Source organism: Panthera tigris, chromosome C2 (assembly GCF_018350195.1).
Source record: "Panthera tigris isolate Pti1 chromosome C2, P.tigris_Pti1_mat1.1, whole genome shotgun sequence".
NCBI lineage: Eukaryota > Metazoa > Chordata > Mammalia > Carnivora > Felidae > Panthera > Panthera tigris.
In genome coordinates, this window is record NC_056668.1 from 148,302,116 (window position 1) to 148,326,940 (window position 24,825).

Here is a 24,825-nt window from a genome sequence, read left to right on the forward strand (position 1 = left end):
TTGTTTGTTTGTTTGTTTGTTTTGTGGGGAGCAAAGGGGACTGCACAGCTCTAAGTGTCCTGTAGAGCAGTCCACAGCATGGCTTTGTGAAACTGTCCACAGCACAGTGCATCTTCTGTCCTGGTGGCCTGGGGGAGCAGTTCATTCATGTGTATGTGTTTAGGACTGTATTTTGAAAGCCTTATTGTTCCATATGGAGATAAGTATTTTTAGTATTTTTCACAATGTATCTGGGAGAGTAGCTTGATCTGCCTTAATCTGAGGTATCAAGTGTGGTTCGTCTTTAGTAATTGTGCCCAGTGGCAGTGGCTTGGCACCCAGAACTTTCTGGGCTTCCCCCGAAGCAGCTGTCTAGGAGCTGCAGGCCTGCCGTCCATGGGTGTGGAGATGGCAGTCAGGCTGGGGTGATGGTCACTCGTTAGGAGGGGCCCGCCGGGTGGAGGGAGCGGTGGGACTGTACCTCGCGTTAGCTTCAGTTTTCATGCTGGCACCAGGCATCGTTTGCCTATTTGGCTCATAGACATCTTATTTATTTTATTTTATTTTATTTTTTTTGGTAAAAAAAAATTCAGGATACTTCTCATACACGGACACGTGAGTATAGGAATTAACGTTTTGTAAACATTTTTTCCCAATGACAATGAAGTTTTGGTCGTTTTATGTTTTAAAGAGGGAAGTATTTGGAAACAATTTAGCAGGGCACCTTTAAAACCATTATTAAGCTTTCAAAGGGTCCAGGCAAAAGCTGATAATTGCTATTTTCCCTTCTTATTAACAGAAACAGTGTGTCATCGTACCCGCCTCCCTCTCTAGTTAAAAAAAAAAAAAAAAGTAGGGACAGTGTGAGCAGTAAAACATCTGGGGAAGTGCTATGGGGAAATCCTGTGGTGAATACCATCGTTCTTTTGGGCCTCCATTGAATTGGGCTGGAAAATAGGAAGTAGGGACATTAAGGAAATACGCTCGGGAACTCATGATGTATGTTATCCTAATGTTCACTGTGTTTCTTGTGTCCTTTTGAAAATGCTGGTGATTAATGAGCTGACGAAGAGGATTTTCTTGTATTTTTTTCTTACGTTCTGGCCTTGTTAGTTTTTAAAAGTGCAGTGATTGTGTGGCGGTTATAATTTCCTACAAAAAAGCCATCACAATTCTAATTTTCAAGCACAAGAAGTGATAAAATTATTCTGGTAGATTTTAATACAAAAATATAATTATAATCTCCATTATTAAAAGATCTTCACTTATCCTGGGCGTTGAGATAATTGTTTAAGAAAAGACATGCTTCCTGTCTTTTGCAGAGTTTTGTTTTAAGTGAGTATTGTTTTGTTGGTAGGTATTGACTTCAGTTGCAGTGGGTAGAACAGAGAGAGTGCACTCTTACGTTTTTAAAAATACGATAAATGTGTTTATTCTCTGCCACACAAATGTTATTCTGAGTCTCCCTCCTCCCTTTTATGAACCGTGGATTAATTCACATACATAGTTTGCTACAGGAGCTCATTTCCAGCTTCTTTGAGGTACTGACTAATATTGCAGAGCGCTGGCCTGCCCTTGAGGTGCAGCTTTCCTCTCTGGAGGGGGTCATTTTCTGCCCCCCACTCCTCTCCGCAGTGAGCCTGGCTGTGGGGTAGGCATCCATGCTTTTTTTGCTCCTCTGCTAAAACTCCCAGCTTTGAAGCTGGCGCCCTCAGGGGATGGCCTGTGTTACGCCCTGTGCTGTGTTCCTACAGATTCCTGGGTCATGGCTGCTCGTTCCTCGGAATCTTCTAGCGTGGAGCTCACTGTCGGTTTCTCCATGCTGTGCCTGTCCACGTTCTTGGGAAACCAGACATCCCTTCGGACCATCCTTCCAACACCTCAGCCTCTCTGCCCCCTCTTTCCTCGGGAACTTATCTTCCTTCTCTCAGCTGCCAGCATCCATGACCTCCTTTCCAGTGTCACACTGGCTGGCTGGCCACCACCCCTGATTTTCAGCCCCCTTCCTCTGTTCCCCATCTCCAGCAGCCTTTCGGTTAAACTGAGACTTCATTTCATCTTAGCCCTCTCCGCTAACTGTCCTGCCCTCCCGAGGGCCAATGACTTCACTTTTCACTCAGCTCCGAGTCCCTTGTTCAGTCCCCATTACTGCCTTATGCAAACCTGTAACGCCCCTTGCTTTCTTCTTCCAGTACCCTCCTCTGGCCGACCTTAATTCTGGTCCCAGTTAATTCTCCACCTCCGGCTTTGAGTGTCTAGATACGGCTAGAGAAAAACAACAAAATAACTGGTCTCATTTTATTTTATTTTTATTTATTTTTTTATAACTAGTCTCACTTTAAATTCACGATGGCTCATCTCAGGTGAGCCCTCTCTGCAGACTAGTGCGCCTGGTTTCTTTTCCTAATTTATATGCCTTCATGCTTACTAGAAAAAGAAATATATCAAAAGACATCAACGTTGGTAAATCAATGAAACATTCAGTAGGGATTTTTTTTTTAATTAAGTAGGGGAACAAAGTAAGTTGAAGGAAGCCCATAATTCCACTATCGAGATGACCCTCCTTGACATTAGAAAAGAAAAAAATTAATACACATAATATGACTAGAAAATTCCAATAGTGTGGAAGGCAGAGAATGAAATGTGAAAGCACACACACCTCCCAGGCCGGCATCTGTCTTCCTAAAGGAAACCTCTGCTTGTGGTTCCCTGTGATTTCTTCCTTGGAAACTTTTGTCCTCATCTGTGTTTGTGTATTATCTATATTTTAAAATATATGTACAGGAAAGATCAGAGTACAAACACTGCATGGGGCTTTCTTTCTTTACTTAGTAATCCATAGACCTCTAAATAGATTTATGTAAGTCAAAAGACCTCTTTCTCTGAATATTTTATTCAACGTCAATTCTGTATTTACTCAGCAAAAGTTATGTGCCCCTTTTGGAACTTTGTGAAATTATTTCAACCAAATTATCATGACAAGCTACTTTTTTTTTTTTTATTATGTATTATGTTATTTTTTTGTGGTCTTTTTGGTTTTTGTAATCATAGATTGAAAAAACCAATTTAAAGTGTCTTATATGTTTAGCTTTTAAAGAGCATAGGTCTTTTAAGATTTTCTCTTAAAGGCAATTTGTGCTTATTTAAATTATAAAATATATGCTTATTAAAGAATATGTAGAAAATTACAGTCAGATTTGAAGGAAAACAATCACCCATAACTCCACCACTCCGAGAGACCACCGTTGTTAACATATTGTTTACTCAGAGTGTTTTCAATTTGCATATATGCACTTGTGTGTAGAAAACCGTCTAACATACATATGAGTTACACTGTATGTGGTTCAGATGATGCTGTGTGTGTTTGTATTGTCTTGTTTCTATTTAACTTTGACTCATAAGTATTTTCCTACAGCTTTAAAAATTTCTTTTTCCCCCCACAATTATTGGCTATATGCTCTCCCATTTGTATAAACTGTATACAGTTTTCTGCCATTTCAGTGAAGTTCAAAAATACCCAAACAAACAGTACACTCTTTAGGGACACATGTATATCTAGTAAAACTATGAAAACATGCCAAGGAAATGATAAATTCATGACAGTCATTATCTCCAAATGAATGAATGAGGTGTGGGAAGCTCATGCAGAGAATTGGGAACATTTTAGTTCCTAACTCAAATATATGTGTTAAGGATTTTATTTATTCTTGATAACCCCCAAACCTACACATATGTTCTTATGTATATGTTATATATAGTCATTTCTATTTACCAAATATTTTAAGAAGAACCATTGGATCATCGTAGCTTCATTTTCCCTCCAGACTAATTGCTTATGTTTTTTATTCCAAGGTAATCTTATATTTTGTTTGCTACTTGTTATTACATATAAAATACCATATATGTATTATTTTTTTGCACCAGGGGACAGAACTAAGTTGCAGGGCTTCCGCACGTCACTAGTATGGTGGCACTGCCTGTTTATACTGTTTTGCTTATTAAATTAATTTTTTTTAATGTTTATTGACATTGAGAGAGCGCACAAGTAGGGGTGGGGCAGGGCAGAGAGAGGGGAAGACACAGAATCAGAAGCACAGAGCTGTCCGCACAGAGCCTGATGCGGGGCTCACACTCACGAACCACAAGATCATGACCTGAGCCGAAGTGGGACACTCGACCGGCTGAGCCACCCAGGCGCCCTTCTGTTTTGTTTAGATCATGTTCACGGAGTAACTCTTCTGTGTGGGGCATTCAGCTGGGGACTGGAAAACTCACCCAGGGAGCTCACAGCCAAGCTGCTCAGGCCTGCCTCCAGAACAGTATTGGGGGTCATTCTGCATGGAGGCACAGGGTTGGGGTTTAGATAGAATATATATGAGGGACCAACAACGCTAGTTAACCGTGAAGGCAAGCCTTGAACTGCTACATCTCGATGCAGTTTGCACACAGGGTAGCTAAGGCTTGACCTTCCTTGGAGAGGACTGTTTCACCTGATTACGTGCATCCTTACTAACTTCCGAGGTAGTAAGGGAACAAGTGTGGCATACTGGAAATGGTTATGTATCGGTTGGATTGTCCTCAGTATTTATAGGTTGACATTTCTGTGCTTCTATTGCCAATGAGTTTATTCTGACATTACATCTCATGGATAGTGAACTGTATGTTTAAAAACGATTATAGGGGCGCCTGGGTGGCTCAGTCGGTTAAGCGTCCGACTTCGGCTCAGGTCATGATCTCGCGGTCCGTGAGTTTGAGCCCCGCGTCGGGCTCTGTGCTGACCGCTCAGAGCCTGGAGCCTGTTTCAGATTCTGTGTCTCCCTCTCTCTCTGACCCTCCCCGGTTCATGCTCTGTCTCTCTCTGTCTCAAAAATAAATAAACGTTAAAAAAAAATTAAAAAAATAAAAACGATTATAGTTTATTATATATATATATATATATATATATATATATACACACACACACACACATATGTATATACTATTCATATGATCATATTTTAAAATTGTGATTGTATGTATGGTATTTATGTGTATAGTATTTAATGCTTTTGAGGAATTACTTCATTAAGAATGATAAGTGCAGTTTTGGGAGAAAGATTAGTTGTATTTCAGAGTTATTTTGAAATCTTATTTTCATTTTTTACAGAGTCATATTAAATCTATAGACTCAGGAGAAACTAACATAGATGGAGCCGTAGGTGAGTAGACCATGGGGCATTTGACATCTTTGTCTGAAGTACTTTGATATAGTGATTTTGAACATGAAAATAAACACCTGTAATAATTAACTGTATTCCTAGGACTGATGGCATCGGAAGAATTTATCAAGATCACGTTGTCGGCTTTTGAAGCAATAATACAATATCCTGTTTTGTTGAAAGACTATCGCTCTACGGTCAGTTCTGCCAGCTTGTGAGAAAGATACTGTTTTGTTTACTTGGTAACTCTGTATGTAAAGAGACTAGTTTACATATGCTCGATTCCTATCTATTCTCACATGAAATAACCACTCAGAAAAGCCGCTGCCCTCACAAGATGCACATTAAGAACTCCCTTCCTTCCTTGTTGACTTCTCTGGAATTTTCATTGCTCATTATTGTCTTTCTCTTCTGGTCCACACCTTACGCCCAGCTTCCTTCTTCTTCTTTCCTGGTTATTTGTGGTACCCAACTGCATAAACTCTTAGAGCAGAGTTTCTCAACCTTGGCACTATGGGCATTTGGAGATGGACAGTTCCTCGTTATAGTAGTTGTCCTGGGCATCGAGGGATGTTTAGCAGCGTCCCTGGCCTCTACTCACTAGATGTAGGTAGCACTCACTCCTTCCCCCTTCAGTGATAAATAGAAAGGCCTTTACACATTGCCAGAGGTCTTTTGGGCAGAGAAATTGCCCCCATTTCAGAACCTCTGCCTTACGCTGATGCTTAGGTGAGTGGAGCACTGACTTTAGAGGAGGGAGGAAAGGCTTTGTGATCTCATTCTCACCCGCAGAAAGCCTCAAGAAAAGAAGCCAGATAGGATGAGCACTGGGTGTTGTATGTAAGCCAGTCTGACAATAAATTATACTCATAAATAAATAAACAAATATAAAAAAGCCAGGTAAGATGAGAACCCTTGTTATCATTTTCCCATTCTCTCTAATGGTTCTAGGGGTTGACCGAACTCAGCAAGGCAGTTCTAACTTGGCGTCTTTCAAGTGTTTGCGGTCAGCGGTGCCTGGGGCTGGAATCATCTGAAGCCTCATTCACTCCCATGTCTGCCTCCAGCTGGGACTCTTGGGACATCTTCTCCATCCTCTATGTGGTCTCTCCAGTAGAGTGACTTCGGGGGGGGGCCTCACCTCTTACATGGCGTCTGGGCACTCTCAGGACATGTGTTTCAAGAGAAGGAATCATGATTTTTTGAGTGTAGAAAATGTCTATCAATTCTTCATGGTTGTTTCCTCCTCCACCTCCTCCTCCTCTCTAAAAGTGCATTAAAAAAAATGTGTAGTTTAATACTGTAAAACCAGTGCTCCAGAAATTGCCACTCAGTTAAAAAACCATGACCACAGCGCTGAATTCCCCCAGTCACGATTCCTTTCCTCCCTGGAGAGGGGGCCACTATCCCGACTTCCATAGTGATGATTCCCATGCTTTCCTCTGGAGGCCTGTGTGTGCATTCCTAAACCATATAGATGGGTTTTGCCTGCTTTTGTGCTTTGTGTCAATACGGTATGTATTTATTTGTGACTTGCTTTTTTGGCTTAGTGTTTGTGGGACATTCTTGTTAAGTATCTATATGGTTTAATTTTTCACCGGCATATTGTAGCCCAATGTTGATTTTGAGTATATGCAGATATCACAGTTTACTTATTTATTCTTGATAGACACTAGGCTCTTTCCAGCTTGTGGCATTTTCAAAATATTGCAACGGAGATTCCTTTGTGTATTTTGCACCACATAAGCATGCAGTATTTCTAGGATACATACTTAGGAATGGAATGAGTGGTTGTAGAATACATGCAAACTCATTTTGTCTAGAAAATGCCGTAGTGTTTTCCAGAGAGGTCGTACTAGTTTATATTCACACTACCAGTGCAGTATCGGATCCCCACCGCCTTCTCAACTCTTGTTATTTCAGGTTTTTTAATGAATGGGTATATAGTGACATTTCACCATGGTTTTAAATAGTAAGATCAAGACTACTAATGAGGCTGTTGTTTTCAAGTGTTTATTGGCTTTGTTTCATTGTGAAGTGACCTTAATTTCTAGTAATGCTTTTTGCCTAAAGGCTTGTTTTTGGCTCATTTTAATATAATCACAAAACTTTCTTTTGCTTAATATTTGCTGACATACCTTCTTTCATTTTTTTGTTCCAACATCTATTTTTATATTGTAGATCTGTGTCCTGTAAATATCATAGTATTTAAAAAAATCTAATTTGACCAGTACTTAACTTTTCACTGGAGCATGTACTCCATTTACGTTTAGTGTAGTTCCTAGTATATTTGGATTCATTGTACCATTTTCTTTCAGACTTTTTCTCTTTTCCCGCCTCTAATTTCTTCTCTTGTATAGTGATTTACTTTCTTTTGCACTAATTATTTTCTCTACAGAAGGTTGGTGTTTAGATTCTCCCTTTATTATTTTACTGCTTACCCTAAAATTTACATCATGCACATTAACTTATTAAAAGCTGAACTTAAAAAAGAAGCTATCTCGTAAGTAAAATACAGACCTTAGCCAACAACTCCATTCAGTGCCCCTGTGATGTATATTACTTTTGCCTGATACTTTATAGTCTATCTTGTTCTGTTTCTTTCTCTTTAACTCTTTTTTATTATTAAGTAATAATATAATACTCATTATTACTGTAATATAGTGTTCAATTACATTTGCCCATGTATATACTGCTTTTTTGGTTGTTGTTTGTTTTGTTTTTCTTTCTTAGTTCTCCCTCCCTCCATCTGGCCCCACTTCTTCATGACTGCAGTATATCCTTCACAGGTTTCCTTAGCTTGGGAGTGCTTGTGGCCTGCTCTTTGTCTGTTAAGTCATTGTTTTTTGAAGGAGATTTTTTTCTGAGTATTAAATTCTAGGTTGGCAGTTATTTTCGTTCTTGTTTAGTACTGTGAAGATATTATTTCATTATCTTATGTTCTGAATTTTCTTGAAGCCTGTTTTTCCTGTGAAGATAATCTGTCTCTTTGTCCCTTGTCTCCATTTAAGACTATTTTTGGGGAAGAGAAGGAGGGTCTTCGGTTTTCTGTAGACTCACTATGATGTAACTAACTGGGTACTTCTTTATATTCTGTTTAGGATTCTCTGTGCTTCTTGAATCTGTGGATTGTCCTTTTTCATCAATTATGGAAAATTCTTAGCCATCATCTTTGTTCATTCTCTCTCTCCTTTGCTCTGTCTCCGTCAGCAACTCAGGCCACATATACATTAAACTTTGTCGGTGTACTTTCTATATTTGCTGTCTTTCTACATATTCCATATTTTTCTCTCTCAGTGTCATTTTCTGTTTGGTTAATTTCTATCTTCTGTGTCCAGTCTCATGCCAAACATTGCCGTTGACTTTTTAATTATGGTTATTTTCCATGTGTAGAACTTCTTTTACCACTAGAAATTCTGCTTATCTGTTTTTTCAGCCTACTGTATTTTTTATAATTTCCTATTCCCTATAGTTATCTTCCAGTTGTGGTTTATTTGTTCGCATTTGTTAGATGTGGCTGTTTTACACCATGTCTGATAATTCCAATATTAAGAGACTGTGATGTGAGATAGTGTCTGTTATACAATCTTTTCCGTGTACAACTCATCTTGTTTTCTTGGAGAACTTAGGTTTACTGCTTGTTGGTTGTTGGCCTTGAAATCTGTGGGTATTTCCTGAAGCCTATTGTGGATGCTCCCTCCTCTAAGAGGCTTTGTGTTTGCTTTGGGGCCCTGCCAATCAGGGCTACCTCAGACCAAGGTCATTTGCACCTAGTGTGCAAATCTCTGAGGCTCTAGGTCTGAGATCATAACGTCCCAGGGCAGCCTCTGCAGCACTTCCCAGGAGTGTGAACGTGTGTGGAGGGGTTGGAGAATAGATCTGATTTCTCCATCACTGTTAAGAGAGTGTAATCCCCCCTCCTCAGTGCCCCGCTCAGGGTGGGAGATTCACAAAACTGCATGTGCTGGGAAGACCTGGACTCCGACCTTTCTGGCCCTTGCAACCCCCACTAGAGCCTGTGCTTGGGTTAGTGGTAGGCACTGCCAGGGTACAGTCAAGTGTGTGCTCATGTCTTCTACTCCACTCTCCAGTTAAGACTTCCATTCAGAATTGGTCTAGAAGTTCCTCCACTGTCTTTTCAGAGTTTGAATACTTTTAAGGTCTTGTTCTTTTATATTTTATCTGGCCTTTATCATTGTTTTCAGTGATTTAATTTAATCCAGATAACCATACCCACTATTACCAGAAACTCTGTTTCTTATGGCAGTGATTTCTGAGTATTGCCCCAGTATTGCTTATTGATTCTTTATCCTGGTGAACGATACCCCATGGATAATTTGTTAAGATCCACTGTTTATAAACATCTATACCTAGCTGTATATAAACATTTAGTTTATTTGGTAAACACGAAATGCCATCATAATAATCGTTGAAACTACAGCCCATAGTATTACGATAGGAAAGGTATCATTTGCAACTCATGGGTTTCATGAGAAATATTTTTTAATGCTGTAACCTATGGGAAATCTTCTAATTACCTCTTCTTGAGCATGACTGGAATACATGAAATGGAAGACCTAGCACTCTAAGGAGCATAACATTGTTGGAAATGTTAGCGCAAACTGTGTTCAAGGCTGCTGATCAATACTTTATGTGGAAGTGATTACATGCATTTAATTCTTGATGAGCACAATTGCTTAACTCAGATTTTTTCCAGAGTTTAGACCACATTAATTGCTCAGAGTTGGAAATCAACAGTGTGGCCTACACAGCAGTCAGCAGTACACGATGATTTGGATTGTGTAGACAACTTGCTCCCATTCACGGTGGTTTCAAGAACATGTAACCAGTAGCAAAGAGAAAAATAACGGTGAACAAAGGTGATTCTTTGTTAGAAAATCCTGGCAATAATATACATACATCACCTAAAATATATTTCAGTTTCTTTAATTTAAAAAACTGAGCTAAGTTATAATGCCTTTTTTTTATAATGCCTTTTTTGTAAATGAAAACCTGTCCCTTTGTAAGTTTTTAAACTAAAGGCTAGAGGCTAATAAATATTGAGTAATTTATCGTTAATTAATCCAGATTTTTGAATTAATCTTAAGAGCTGGTGAGGTTTTAGAATGTGGGACTCTGAGAAACTTCTACTGGGAATGTAAGTTGGTACAAATACTTCAGAAAAATGGTAGTAGCTATTGAAGCCAGACATAGTGTATGCCATTGATTCAGCAATTTCACCTCTAAATATACATTCGGTACAAATATGGGCTTATGTTCACCAAAATACATATAGAAAGATGCTCATAACTCCAAACAGGAAACCATCCAAATGTCCATCTCGGCAATCTAATGGATAAATTATGGTTTAGTCACATGATAGAATACCTCGTAGCAGAGAAAATGAATGATACATCATTATGCTTCAGAACTCGGATAAATCTCACAAAGTTAATGCTGAGATAAAGATGAAAGATACAAAATATCAGGATCCAGTTGCATTAAATTTGAAAACAGACAAAGCTGTTACCAGTTAGGATAGTGGTCATTCCTAGGGCAGGTGGTGACTAGAGGGAGCTACGAGGGGCCTTTGCAATGTTCTGGTAAAGTCTTTTTTTGATCTGGGTGCTGGGTACAGGAGTGTGTTCATCTTGTGAAAGTTAACCGAGACATATGCCTGAGGATTAGTATACCTTTATGTATGTATGTTGTTGAATTAAGTGTACGTAAATATAAAAATACTTTTCATAAATTAATTTATAATTATAAATCCTTAAGTAACATTAAGATCTTAGAGCAATAGTTAATTAATAAATAATCTTTGGATGCCTAAACAGTTCTAAATAAGAAACAGTTACAAAACAGTGATCATTAAGTATAGTTTTTACTTTATTTTTTACAAGGGCGGTAGATGAACAAAATTTGTAAATGCTTTTGAATTATACCTTTTAACTATACTTTAAAATTGTTTAAATTGTATGGCATAAATGCTAGTAGACAGAAAAATATCTAAATTATTCTTTATTTTCTCTCTAACTTTTTTTATGCTTGATTAAAAAGAAGGTTGATTACTTTGGTTAAAGATGATAATTAAATAGTTAATACAAAGAAATATAAATATGTGTAGAAGATAATATGATTTTCTGTTTATTAAGAAAACTAGAATAGTTTATTCAGAGAGTAAATTTAATTTGATACCCATTTTGTTTTATTTAATAGACTTAATTTTAAAGCTACAGTTCAATACTTTAAATTCATTTCTATTTGTGTCTTTATACATTTGTGAATGCCTAAAGGCATACATATGAGGGCATATTAATCCTTTACTGTAGATTGTTACATGAATAATGTACACAAAAAGTAAAATTGGAATTAGTCTTTTTAATACAAAATAATTAGGTTATTTTATACTCATTAATAAAGATTTTTGTCAAAATATTCTGTGAAATTTCAAAAAATATATTTCTCATAAATAAGTAAAAGTGTATAGATCTTGGTAAATGTAACCCCCCCTTTTTTGCAAAGTAACTGATAAGAATTAGCATATCTATTAATCATTGGTGTGGACTTGTATCCTGTATTAATTTCCTATTGCTTCTGTAAAAAATTATCAAAACTTTAGGGACTTAACACAAGTTTATTATGTTATGATTTGGGAGGTGAGAAGTACAAAATTGGTCTTTGGGGTTAAAATCAAGGTGTCAGCACACCTGTGTTCCTTTTGGGAGAAGTAAGGGGAAAAGTCTTTTCCCTCTCCTTTCCTGGCTTCCTGGGGCTGCCTGTGTTCCTTGGCTCATGCGTGACCTCTTATTCCATCTTCAAAGGTGGCAGCGTAGCATCTTCAAATCTCTCTGACCTCTCCTTCTGTTGACACATCTCCTCCTCTGACTCTGACCCTCTTTTCTCCCTCTTATGAGGAGGTCTTGTTATTCTATTGAGCCCATTTGTCTAATCCAGCATAAACATCTCAAGATCCTTGACTTAATCACATCTATAAAAATCCCTTTTGTTGTGTATGATAACAAATTATCAGGTTCTCGGGATGAGGATGGTGGACGTCTTTCTTTCCACCATCGTCCTGTGTACCACAGATTCTGGTTTTTATCCAGGGCTTCATGACTGAAATTATTTTGGTGCTCAAAACAGATGTGGCCAGTATAAAGTCTTTCGAATTGATTCCTGTGTCCTTGTGACATACTCCATCATTTTTGAGTGATTTTTTAACTTGCTGGCACAGCAAGATATTCTTGCTTTGGCTTCTAGCTTCTCTAGCCTGGCCTAGTCATTTCCCAGTCAATTCTCAGAGGAGTTCTGGCTCCTTTTCATGGGAGGTGGCATTAGAAACCACGGTGTAGGGCCCTAAGTGTGCCTCTCTTTCCTGGGATGTCTCCACTTCTGGGAAATATATACATAAAATAGAGCTGGGAAATGGATACATGTATATACATGTATGAGCACACACAACACACGTATGCATGCTTGCATATATTGGTACACACACACACACACACACACACACACACACACACATATTTTGAAATCATGAGTTCACGCTAATAACTTCAAACCCAGTCCCTGTCCATATGGTTCCTTCTATCTACTCTATGCTGTGTTCATAAGATACTTGGATTGGTCCCCTTCCTCCTCTTTTAGTGTGGTTATAATACTCATCTGAAACACAGTTGGTTAGTTTTCAGTTCGCTTTCAATTGTTGGGTTTCTTTTTCCCCTTCCTATCCTTTTATCTTTTGAGTACACATAAGATTAGCATGCTTCCAAAAGTCAAAGCTGTAGAAAAAGATGTATTCAGAGCAGGGCCACTCCATATCAGTTCGTAGAGCTCTTCCTCACTCTTCATTGGAGCAGTATAGTACTCTATTCTGTGTGTATGTATCATAGGGTTATTCAACCCATCTCTTATGTTGGGACGTTTAGGTAGTGTCTAATATTTTTCAGTTACAAACAAATAGCCCATGCACATGCAATTTCCTATTGTTGGAGGTGTAACTTCAGGGCACGTTTCCAGAGTGGTGATTGTGGGATTGAAGGATAATTACATAGGGGTTACTATTTTGCTTCCCCCACCTCCTAGTAATATATGAGTGTCTGGTTCTCCCCAGTCCAGTCTTGCCAATAGCAAATGCCAGTCTTCTGAAATTTTGCCAATCTTTTGTGCCTTGGGAATGCCTTAACATCTTTTTTAGGTATTTAATATTGTAAGGAAGAGTTAAACAATGCCGTGTCTAGTTTTGGTAGTTGTTCTCCTCAAAAGGGGTATTCTGCGTGGCCCACTCTGCCATTAGTGGAGGTAGGATTCATGGCGTAGGCATGTTTCCCCTGTATGGCCGATATGACTTTGGAGGAAAGGGGACTGGTAGTTGATGCGACATGTTAATTATTGTGCTGTCCGATGTACCAGATTTTCCAAGGCTTGCTGTAAGGAAGTGGTGGTTAATTTTCAAATGTAGGATAAGAATTTCAATTGAGTGCTTGGAATAGTAAACTTCAGTTTTCAAATGATGTACTTTCATCTGTAAAATAAAAAAAACACCCCACTACAAAAATAATAGTATAAAGCATACTTTCAACAAATGATTGTTTCAGAAATACACTTTCCATAGGTTACAGTGTTGCCTTTTTTCTTTGTGAAAAAAGAAAATTTGAATATAGTTATGTGGTTATTTATGGGTTAAAGCTGCTGAACTCCAGTATCTCGTGTTCGTCATTTCTTAAAATGGAACATAAGTTTGTTACATGATAAATTACCATTTTGGGCATCCAAGGCTTTAAGAACAAGTGAAGTAAACTTTAGCCATCTGAGCATTATTTACATATTTTGGCGTCATTGTGATTGTGTAGTTTAAGTGTCCCAGAGCTGTCAGCATCCCTAGGTCACAGACATTCATTTCTTTTGGGACATTGAGGATCACTGGCAGCAACTCACGTGCATATATATGCACACATAGTTGGGGGGGTGGTTTGAGCAAAGAAATGAAAAGTCCCTAGACCTGGGAACCTGTATTTTTGTTTTTAGTAAACGATGACCCTGTTTTTAGGACATGTCCTTAAATGACCTTTTACCACAGACGAATGCCTTTAAGAAAGTAATTGTCACAAGCATTAAGTATTAAAGCTCCTCGGATTGTTCTATACATAGATGTATTAGCTCTACAACTAAAATAAGTAACATCATGGAATTTTATGGTAGAAGACATTAGTGTAGGGGAGCCTGCTTAGAGTTGCAGTGGTATTGACTTAAATGGTTTATCTGTTGTTTGTAAATTCTGTGGAAGATTCTAGAAGAGGAAAGCACTGTTGAACAAACCATCTACTTCGCAGCAGCGGTTACTCGCTGTGTCTTGTCTCAGGTGATTCAGTCTCTTGTTTGTTAACAGGTCGACGCAGTACCAGTGGGTAAAGCCATGACAATTGAAGGTTTGTCATCCACAGTGTTGGATTTTGTTGTCATGGTTTCCTCACCGTGACTTGAAAGCTATTCAGTAAAGAGGCTTTTTAGGTTTTTGTCCTGTTTTCTTTGTTATTACGCTGCTTCGTTGCCATCTGGCATTGGGTTGTCTTGAAAGCATTGTAATGTGACCTCTCAAAATGCGGATTGAGTTTTGTCATGAGTCACACTGCACTCCCCACATATTATTTTTAAATCAAGAAATGTTTTATAACATGGCTAATGAGTAGTCGTCTTTGTTTTGGCATGATACGGGATTTGAATTTCTCAGGCTCTAAGGGAACTTAGCCCCGTTTTAGGTAAAAATCTATTATGTATAGAATTGTTGAATCACTGTATCATACACATGAAACTGATATAACACTGTATGTTACTTACACTGGAACTAAAATTAAAAATTTAATAACACATCATTGGGTGTTAAGAAAATAACAAATGAATGCTGTTTCAAAGTGTATTTGGAAGAGGGAATGGACAGAGATCTCTGTGAGGGGTGCGGGTCTTGGATTACGTGCAGGGGGACCTCCTCTTTGTGTGTAGGGCAGTACGGCCTACCTGCGGAAGACAGAGAAAAGCTGTCACCTTGAAATATCTTCCTGGCCTTCTTACAACCATTAGGCCACAGACGGGTCTGTATTGAACTTCCATTTCCTTTGTAGGTAGGGATCCAGGAGCGGCCTTGAAGCTTGGATGAACAAAAGGGTGGGGGTGGCAGGGGAAGTACACGTTGTCTGTATAAATAAGGAGCTGGCATTGGGTGGAGAATGAAGAGGAAGAAAGGAACGAAGAGGGGGCCTAGAAGAGACAGGCAACAGGGCAGGAGCCTCAGAGCTGAGCTGTGTGTGTGGGGGGGGGGGCGGGGGGGGCGGGGAGACAAGGTTAGTGGGAAAAAAAAATCAAAGGTGCAGGTGATTCAAAGATGACTAAAAGCAGGAGGTTTCATATTCAATTGCAAATTGTGGGTGTTGCCATTACAAAGCCGCATCCCTCGGAACCATGAGTAGAGTCTGGTGTATATATGGAGAACTTGGGAGATTTTAAATTCAGTCCTTACAAAGGGATCATGTGGTACCGTGAGCAAGGTGGAGATGAGGGAAGACCACCTGAATGATGACACACACAGGCTGCTGATTGGGAGCTTGCGGCAGTAGGGACATCATCACCCTCACTTGTATTCGGCAGAGGGTGTAAAAACTTTAGGGCAAAAAAAGGGAAGGCTTAAGGTGTATCTTGGTCGGCATGGGGGGAGCTGGAGGCAGACTAATGAGAAACAGGGCCTCCTATGGGATGGATTAGGGGAGCATATGTGACTTTGTCTGGTCATGAGTGGGAGGCAGGCTACAACAAGCCGTGGAGCTGGCATTCGTCCTCCAAGTCCTGAGCGTCCTGAGCTCATTGCAGCAGGTGTTGTGAGCTGGCTTCTGTGCCTGCTTCCCGCGGAGGACCTGGGACAGAGTCCTCATTGTCATGTCTGGTCTGACCGCCTTTCATTTGGATAGTCGGTCTCAGAAGCAAACAGCAGGAGAAGGGAAAAAGCAAATAAAATACTAGAGTAAGTGAAAACTCAAGAGTTGGCAGTGAACCATGGAGAAGGAAATAAGCCATTGCACGTTCTGAGAAATCTGAGAGAGGACTTGAGATTAATTACAGCACGCAGGCCTGAGAATTTTATTTAAAATTCAAAGTTGGGCTCACCTCAGCTTGCAACCAGGATACAAAAGCAAATCCCTTTTCTTTTTTTCTTTCTTTCTTTCTTTCTTTCTTTCTTTCTTTCTTTCTTTCTTTCTTTCTTTCTTTCTTTCTTTCTTTCTTTCTAAATTACCATGTGTAGAACAAGTACTTTTAGGTTTCAAAACTTTTGAAATGTCCTTTTCATAGTAATAGGATGAATTAATATGAATAGAGTTAAAGCAGTGATGTAATAAGTAGACCCCCAAAAAAGGTTTAAGGTTTTGGTTTACTTACGTATTTATCACTCGCATATTTATAGTAAGTGCCTTTTTAAACCACCTCTTTATTTTTTTAATATTTTTAATTTTTATCTTAGAGAGTGAACTGGGGGGAGGGGCAGAGGGAGAGAGAGAGAGAGGGAGGCTCTTAAGCAGGCTCCACATCCAATGCAGTGTCTGATGTGGGGCTCAATACTACGACCCTGGTATCATCACCTGAGCCGAAATCGACTCAGAGGCTCAACCGACTGAGCTATCCAGGAGCCCCTGTAAACGACCTCTTTAAAAGATTTAATTATACTGGAATTAAAATGAAAAACTTAATAAAAAAATCAATGAATGTTGAGGAAGATACACTAGTGAGCTAGAATCAGATCCTGCTCTGAATAGGTTAAGTGTTGGTTGGGAGGAAGAGACCAAGATGAAAAAGAAAGATTGGACCATGGTTTGAAGAGTGCTGTATTGGTGGTTTGCTTGGGGTATGCCAAGAGCCCTTTCAGTCTGACAGGGTCTGGAGATGCTTTTTAGAGGAGATGATTTTATTCTTGAACTAGGTCTTGGACATAGGTAGGGATTAACTCCTGAGTGGCCTCCTGGGTGAGGGGTGGGTGTTTCAGGTGACGGAATCCTGTATGCCAAGGGAGAGAAGCGTGAAATGTTTACATGAGCCATTTTAAGGTTTCTCTTGGTATTATTTTGAGACACTTAGAGTAATTTACTTGAAAATACTTCACCGTAGAGGTGTAAAATGATATGCATGAGTTGGTTTTAATGTCTGCCCTCGGAAAGGTTAGTTTGTATGTGAAGGATGCCATACTCTCGCCATATTCTTGAAGTGTGCCATATTCTTGAGGGAGTACTCCCTCAAGAGGTGGTTGATGAGCCCTGGAAAGACTCTAATCTGAAGTTCACAGCTGTGAAGCGTCTTTATCTTGGTGACCCTTTTGTTAGAAAGATTATTTTCTTTGGTGAGATGAATCCATTTTTAAAGATACGTGGATTGGCTGGAAATCTTGGGCAAGTGGCCCACCCTCGGAAGGGTACAAGTTTCCAGTGAGCCCCGTGGATTGGTATTCTTGGCATCGGATTCTGATTTGTTTCTGCATTTTGTACATTGGAAGCCTTTGGCAGTCTGGTGAGGTCTGTGAACTCATTCTTGGAAAGACATTTTTAAATGCATCAGGGAAAGTAATGTGCACAGGGATATACAGGAAACGATTTGTACCGAAATACAGATTCAAGGTATTTTTAAGGAATAACAAATTTGCTCTGCTTCTGGGCCCAAGCAATCATCGTTGCTGTTTTCAAGAGCCAGTTTCTGGGTCCCTCTCCCCCACTGCCACGCCCTTCTGTGTCACTTTGAGCACCCTTGGAACTGTGGTCTTGTATTTTATAGCTGCCCCCCTCTTTGTGTGAGTTACTGTGTGACCTCCAGGGATTTGGGCCCAGAGGCTAGAATTTTGTTCAGTGTGTCACCGTGTGCCAATCTGCTGTCTCAATTTAGAGTTGCTTTCTCATCTCTGATTGGTATCTTCTAGGTTATATATCCAGGTAATTGTTTTAAGGTTCATCTGGATGTTTTTAAAACAAATTCAGAGTAAACTACTCTAAATATCTCCAAAAGGAAAAAGAAACAAGGCCCAAGTCATCATCTGGATGGACCTCTAGGCCTTTAAATCTAACTTTTAGCGGCTATTTATTTCAAGGACAGTGGCAATGACAAAAACACCTTCTTCTCTGCCAAGAAACTCTGGCGCATCCACACATCCCAATTTATGTAATGTTAGTTATTTCATGTTTGTGTTCATTTCCATTCTACACCTTAGTAGCTATTAAGTTTTGATAGTGGTGGTAATAAAATCCCTGTACCTACATACTGCGAGCTCATTGACGTTATGTGTGTGTGTGTGTGTGTGTGTGTGTGTAATCTACTTTTGTGATACTTACACTTAATATTTGTGTAAATGTTGAGATGTATCACTCCTACAAATCTTTTTCTTGTATTTTGTGAGAGTAGATATAGTAACCCTTCTGATTTGTATAGGAGTATATTGAAATGTTTTATTTTTCTATATTTCTTTTGTTATATTTTCTTTATATTTTCTATTAAAATTTGACTCCATTGTTTCTCTGCTCTATGCTCCAAAGTAACTAGCGTTTTAAAACTTTAACTTTCATCTGTTCTGTTTTGCTAGAATCATTGGTTAAGTGAACGTTTTGCAAAGGTATGTGGTGTTTTTCATTTTAGGATTTTACAACCAATGATCTTTTCTGAAAAACCATTTATTACTTTGATTTATGTAGTTATTGCATAGAATATAAATAAAATGGATGAAACTGTTTTTCAGTGTTTATCTCCCTTGCCTTGTTCGACTTGCTAAGCATCTGGACATTTTCAGAGTAATTTTATTTTTATTTCTCTGTGAGTTATGGGCAGCTTTCTTTTGGTAATGTAATCAACTGTCATTGCTTGGGAAAAATATGAATTAAAGGTGAATAGTCAAATAATCTAATTTGTCTTATAATCTGAATTTGCATATTATAGTAAGCACATTATTTCTCCATTACCATCCTCTACCTGTTTCTTCTTCTAAAGGATCATTCTCAGTTGGAAGGATTAAATTTCTATCGTCTGGGATACAATTCTAATTGCCTTCAGTCATTCAGAGGACAAGTGTTAATTAAAAAATTAAATGATATTATAATGAACTAGATTTCATCTTTTAAAACTGATTAAATATATTTTTAATCCAGAAATTTACATTTGGTGTGTATTTAAGTTTATAGGTATTGTTTTGGGCTACATAGTGAGATACCGTCTGTGCCTTTTTGCAGGTTGCTTGCTTTCATTAAATATATTGATGTGAGATTTATCCATTCTATTTTTGAACTCTTATAATCAGATCTTCAGTGAATAGCTTTGAATGTGTTACTGGAAACTTTGGTTGGTGTTATGAAATTCTTCTTCCAAGTTCTTGTGCCAATTTATTGGTTTACTGTGGTATGTAGTACCCATTTCCCCTAAGTTTTTCAAGCTCTTGGTACTAAGGTAATTTCTTAACTGGATCTGTGTAAATTGGTATCTCAGTGTTCTAATTTTCATTTCTCTGATGGTGGGTTTGAATAGCTTTCATATGTTTGTTGACTCTGTGGGTGTCCTCTTTTGAAAACCATCATTTCTGCCTTTTGTCCAGTTTTGGGGGCTGTTCGTCTTTTTCTCATTGATTTTTTTTCTTGCATTCTGCATATGAATCCATTTGTCAGATTTGGGGATTGCAGAACTTTCTCCTAGCCAATGGCTTTTCTTTTCATTTTGTTTCTAGGGACTCATCCTATATAAATGTTTTTTGTTTTAATGTAGTCAAACTTATTAATGTTTCTCTTTTAGTTTGTGCTTTTTAGATGCTACTTAAGAACTCCTTCCAGGGCACCTGGGTGGCTCAGTCGGTTGGGTGTCTGACTTTAGCTCAGGTTGTGATCTCATGGTCCGTGAGTTCGAGCCCCGCCTTGGGCTTGCTGCTGTCGGGGTGGAGCCTACTTCAGATCCTCTGCCCCTCGCCCCGCCCCCGCTTGCACGCTCTCTAAAAAATAAACATTAAAAGAATGAAAAAAAAGAAGTCCTTTCCTACTTTAATACCACAAAACTATGCTCTATTTTCCTTTAAAAGCCTTTCTTTTTAACTATTCAACCTTTAAGCCTCCTGTAATTATTTTTTCAGTGTTCTCTGGTATTTTTTACCAAGTAGATAGCTAATTGTAGCTCTCCCTTAAATGAATAGTCTACATGTTTTTCCACTGTTGCTAATAATACTATCACTGCCCCTTGCTGAGTTCCCATATGTGTCTGTTTCTAGGCTCTCGGTTATATTCCATGAATTTCTTTGTCTAGCTCTACATTTACACCACTTGGTTTCCCTTATAGGAAGCCTGGAAACTTGGTAGGGTAAACCATCTCTGCCCCACAATTTCTTGAAAATCTTGTATTATTCTTGATTCTCTGCTGCTGTTGAAATCGACCTCTGTGCTCTGGAGCTAAAACATAATATGAAGACAGAGTTTGGGTATAAAGAAGGAAGATAGTTGATTATTCTGCCCGGCAGAGGAGGCTGCAGGAGGCTAGTGTCTCTAAGAGTGGCAAGCCTGTCCTAGGAAAAGGCTGAGGGGTTTCCTAGGAAAATACAGGATCTGGGTGGTTTCGATAGGAATGTATAGGTATGTGCTGCCAGCCGCCTTCGTCATGTCTTCCTAGGTGGTCTCATGTCTAGTGTTGGCACAACTGTCCGAGTCTCATTATTAAGTGTACGTTGAGGTCAGCGAGATGTCAACGTCGATACCGAGTTCCCGGAACAAAGCATTCTGCAGAAAAACGTATGAGGGGAAGGGAGAGGCTTCAAGAATGAGGAAGGGAAGAACTTAGTCAGGGTCCAGCCTTGCTGAAGGCACCAGTGTGCCCGTCTTCATTTCCACCCATCTTTATGTTTCTATAGCATTGTCACTATTTTCCAAATACATTACGGAATTAATATGAGGAGGTAATGCAAACCTTCTTGGACTATTTATTTGTATTACACTGGAATGATCGGTTAATTTGCAGAGAGTTGACCTCTCGGAGTCTGTTCATCAATGACCATGTGTTCCCTTTGTTTATTCCTTCTCTGATACATAGATCTGAGTTTCTGACCTATATCATTTTTCTTCCTTCTGAAGAACTTTTGAAAACATTTCTTGCAAGGCAGGTCTACTGGCAGAAAATGTTTTCCGTTTTTGTTTGTGTGAGAAAAATCTTTATTTCTCCTTTTACTTTTGAGGGATAATTTCACTCAGAATTCTAGGTTGGTGTTTTTTTTCTCTTAACACTTGGAATATTTCATGCCAGTGTGACCCATCAGGTAAAATGAATTGAGATAAGCACGTCATCAGTGTGAGATTTGATGTGTATGTGGCTTGAAGCCAGGTTGCGTTCCCCGTTTGCTCTACCTGTGGTTTTTCAGAGGCTAAAATTCCCTCCGGGGTCCTAGTTTTTGTCTCTCCTGTTGCTTTGGGTTTCCCTAATAACTCCTTCTCACATAAAACCTGTGTCTTGCAACGCTCTCCGTGGTAACCCATGTTGTTTTACAGGAGCCCAGTTGATGTTGCCGTAAGGCATGGCCGGAGGGGATACGTCCCACGGTCCCGTGGTTAGGATTCTTTTTGTGAGCCTCTGCGTCTGGTCTCTGACGTTCGCAGGTGTTTGTCAGTTGTCCCTGCGCCTGTGCCCGGGGGAGACAGGAAGGCTCGGAGGGTGCTGGAGTTGGGATTGTCTTTCCCAGGTTGGTTAGGTTCTGCTGAAACCTTACTATAGGCTCTGGTAAGATAGTGTCCTTTGTGTCCAGGCCTTTGTCGAGAAGAAAAGAATGTTCTGAGCGTGTTTCAAAATGGCTTATTTTCCTTCCCTCTGCTGGAAGCATGAGGGGTTTTTCTCTGATCTTCACTCTGAGAGTCCAGTGGGGACTCGGGGAAGTAAACTCCTGGGCGTGTGGGTGCTCCAGTAAGGCTGGGCACCAGGAGCTTTTGTCCCCCAAGCTCAGGCTCCCAACAGTTCCTCAGTTAGCCTTCAGGTTTTGTACCAGCTGCTGACTCCACTGGCCTTACTTCTCCCGTTAAGCTGTGATTCTGTTTGCCTGTCTCTTCAGGGGAGCGGTTTGTTCTGTGACTTCTGTCCTTGGAGGTGTCTGAGAAGAGTTGTTGATTTTGTTTGTTTCGCATTTTCCTTGTTGTAAGGATGGTTGTGACAGCTTTCAAGCTTTTTGCAGAAGCGTGTCAATGGCCATTGTACCTGTAAATATTTTCTACATTTTTTTTTTCTGTAAAAGGATACCGTAGATACCTTAGAATTTGATTGCTTCTATAGATTTTGGCTTAATTATGTCATTTAGTTAGTTATTGTAGGCATGTAGGAATACTGTTGATTTTTGTCTGTTCATCTTCTGTCTGATGATCTTGCTTTTTGACCATGCTTAGTTGTTTTTCAAATGTGAGTTGGACACCTGTCATTTACTTCAGTCCCACTCCTCTTTTGATGTATCCTCTTAAATCTTTAAGGTAGGCGTTGACCATGTTGATGGGTGTTAATAGTGGGCTATGTTTGTTTCCTTTGCATGGTTTTTGCTTTTGACACAACTGGCAGTTCAGAGGAATCAAAATTCCTTAATGGAGCGTGACATCTTTGCTTTGAGCAATGTGATATCACTTAATGGAAGAGGGTGATCAAAACATCTCTGGGTCTTAGGATCCTTGTACCAATATCTGGATAGAATATTATATGTGAACTTACAAGGGGGTGCATGGGTGGCTCAGTCGGTTAAGCATCTGACCTCGGCTCAGGTCATGATCTCATGGTTCGTAGGTTCGTGGGTTCGAGCCCCGTGTTGGGCTCTGTGCTGACCGCTCAGAGCCTGGAGCCTGCTTCAGATTCTGTGTCTCCCTCTCTCTCTGCCCCTCCCCCTCTTGTGCTCTGGCTCTCTCTCTCTCAAAAATAAATAAACATTAGAAACCTTTTTTTAAACTAGAATAGGTTAACACTGGTGGGTTACTGCCCACGTGTAGAGATCTTTACCTGTGCAGGGCTTCATCTCATTGGTCTGGATAGCAGGATGGTATTGTGGGTCTGGGAACAGTTTCTTCTGCCCTTTTATCAGTGTAGGGAGAACAAATGCTTGTCTTAGGACCAGGAATACATTCAGTTGTAAACAACGGGAATTTTGTTTCTTGTCACCAAAATAGTTCATCAAAGGAGAGAGTAGTAGGTTTCCAAATTAGACTGCAGAAATGATTTGTCCTTTCTTCATTGTTCATTTTCATCGGGGGGAATCAATTTGTTATTTTGGAGTTGGTTTCAAACCACATTTGATTGTACCCTCAATAACTAGGAAATCCTAGAGGTGGTTTGTATAGTGGATTTATATCTTTTGAATATGTTTCTAAAAATAACCAAGATTAACTTGCCATAGGTCTTTGATGTATTTAATAAAACACAAAGATTGGGTGTCTCCTTTCCCCCCAATATTTTGGTTGTGTAGTTTAAACTTGAATAATGATCACTAGCTTATATATATCCATTTGGTGGTTTAATGTCAACCCACGCCAACCGGATTTTGGATTATATACTAAGGTTCCTTTCATAGACTCTGAAGGTTTTGATAAATTACTGTTTTGATGATCAGAATGTCATTTTGACCTGAGGACTTTTTCAGAGTTAAATGAGCCTGGTGATTTATGTAGAGTTTAAATCCAGGATAAATTTAGCTGTTGATTTTCCCCATCTTTTGATTAGTGATTCTGTCAGTGCAAAAAGCACAGATAGTGGTTAATACCAGTTTTGTGATTATAAACATTTGAACCATCTTTTCTTTAAGGTTGTTGATTATATCCTGCCACCCTTGGTCTCCTTGGTTCAGAGCCAAAATGGTAAGTGTGACCCCGTCACTGAGAATGCCAGTAGGTGCACATTCTGTTTTCATTCTATCGCCATGGACTCACATTCTTGGCATTTTTCTTTCAAGTGGAGTGGAGACTCTTCAGCTTGCGGTTGCTCTCAGAAACCACATCTCTACTCGTGAACCAGGAGGTCGGGGATGGCAAGAAGGAGGCGAATGTTGACTCTGACAGCAATCTACTGGCTCTCATTAGAGATGTCTTACTTCCCCAGTAAGTCCCACGTGCTGCATTCGTGCAGAGAAGTGCAAGATGTCTGGAAGCTTCTGTCAGACTAGTTCTAATGATGGGGTTGGGGTCTTGATGTTCTTATGTTTTTGTACATATGCTTACGTGCTCACAAAAAAGAAATTTGGAAAAAGAGGCACTACAGACTACTACACTGCCTAGGACCCAGGAGATTCCATTTAGAGCCTTAGCTGTTTTCCATAAAGCACATGACTCTGAGGTTATGCAGATTTAAAGGTGTTAATGGCCAGAAGGTAAGGTTTATTATTCAAGGTCAACATTACAAGACTACTGGAACGTGGAATCAGGATGTTTCTCTGACCCTACTCAGAAATCAAAGAGATGGACGGAAATCTTCCTTCACTCCAAACTCTTGGAACGGAAATTAAGTTTAGTTACAAATAGGATATTTCAGCAGGGCTGCAAGAGCGTGGTTGGTGGTGCTAGAACAAGTAATGATGATTAGTTAACAGAATGGGGTTACGTTTTTCTTCTACTCCATTGCTCAGGTAGCAGACACGGTAGGGTGACTA

General features: G+C 39.5%; 1 protein-coding gene across 15 annotated transcripts in view; it reads left to right on the plus strand.

The window, feature by feature from the left end:
• ULK4 (unc-51 like kinase 4) overlaps window positions 1–24,825 on the plus strand; it is a 571,537-nt gene that overhangs the window by 195,148 nt on the left and 351,564 nt on the right. For all 15 annotated transcript variants that reach the window (XR_006222024.1, XR_006222025.1, XR_006222026.1 and 12 more), the window contains 4 exons: window positions 5,126–5,177; window positions 5,280–5,374; window positions 23,986–24,037; window positions 24,133–24,277. Coding sequence is in view for 12 of the 15 variants with exons in the window: in XM_042998368.1 (XP_042854302.1) it covers window positions 5,126–5,177; window positions 5,280–5,374; window positions 23,986–24,037; window positions 24,133–24,277 (344 nt within the window). In the remaining 3 variants the exon portion in view is untranslated. The remainder of the gene's footprint in view (window positions 1–5,125; window positions 5,178–5,279; window positions 5,375–23,985; window positions 24,038–24,132; window positions 24,278–24,825) is intronic.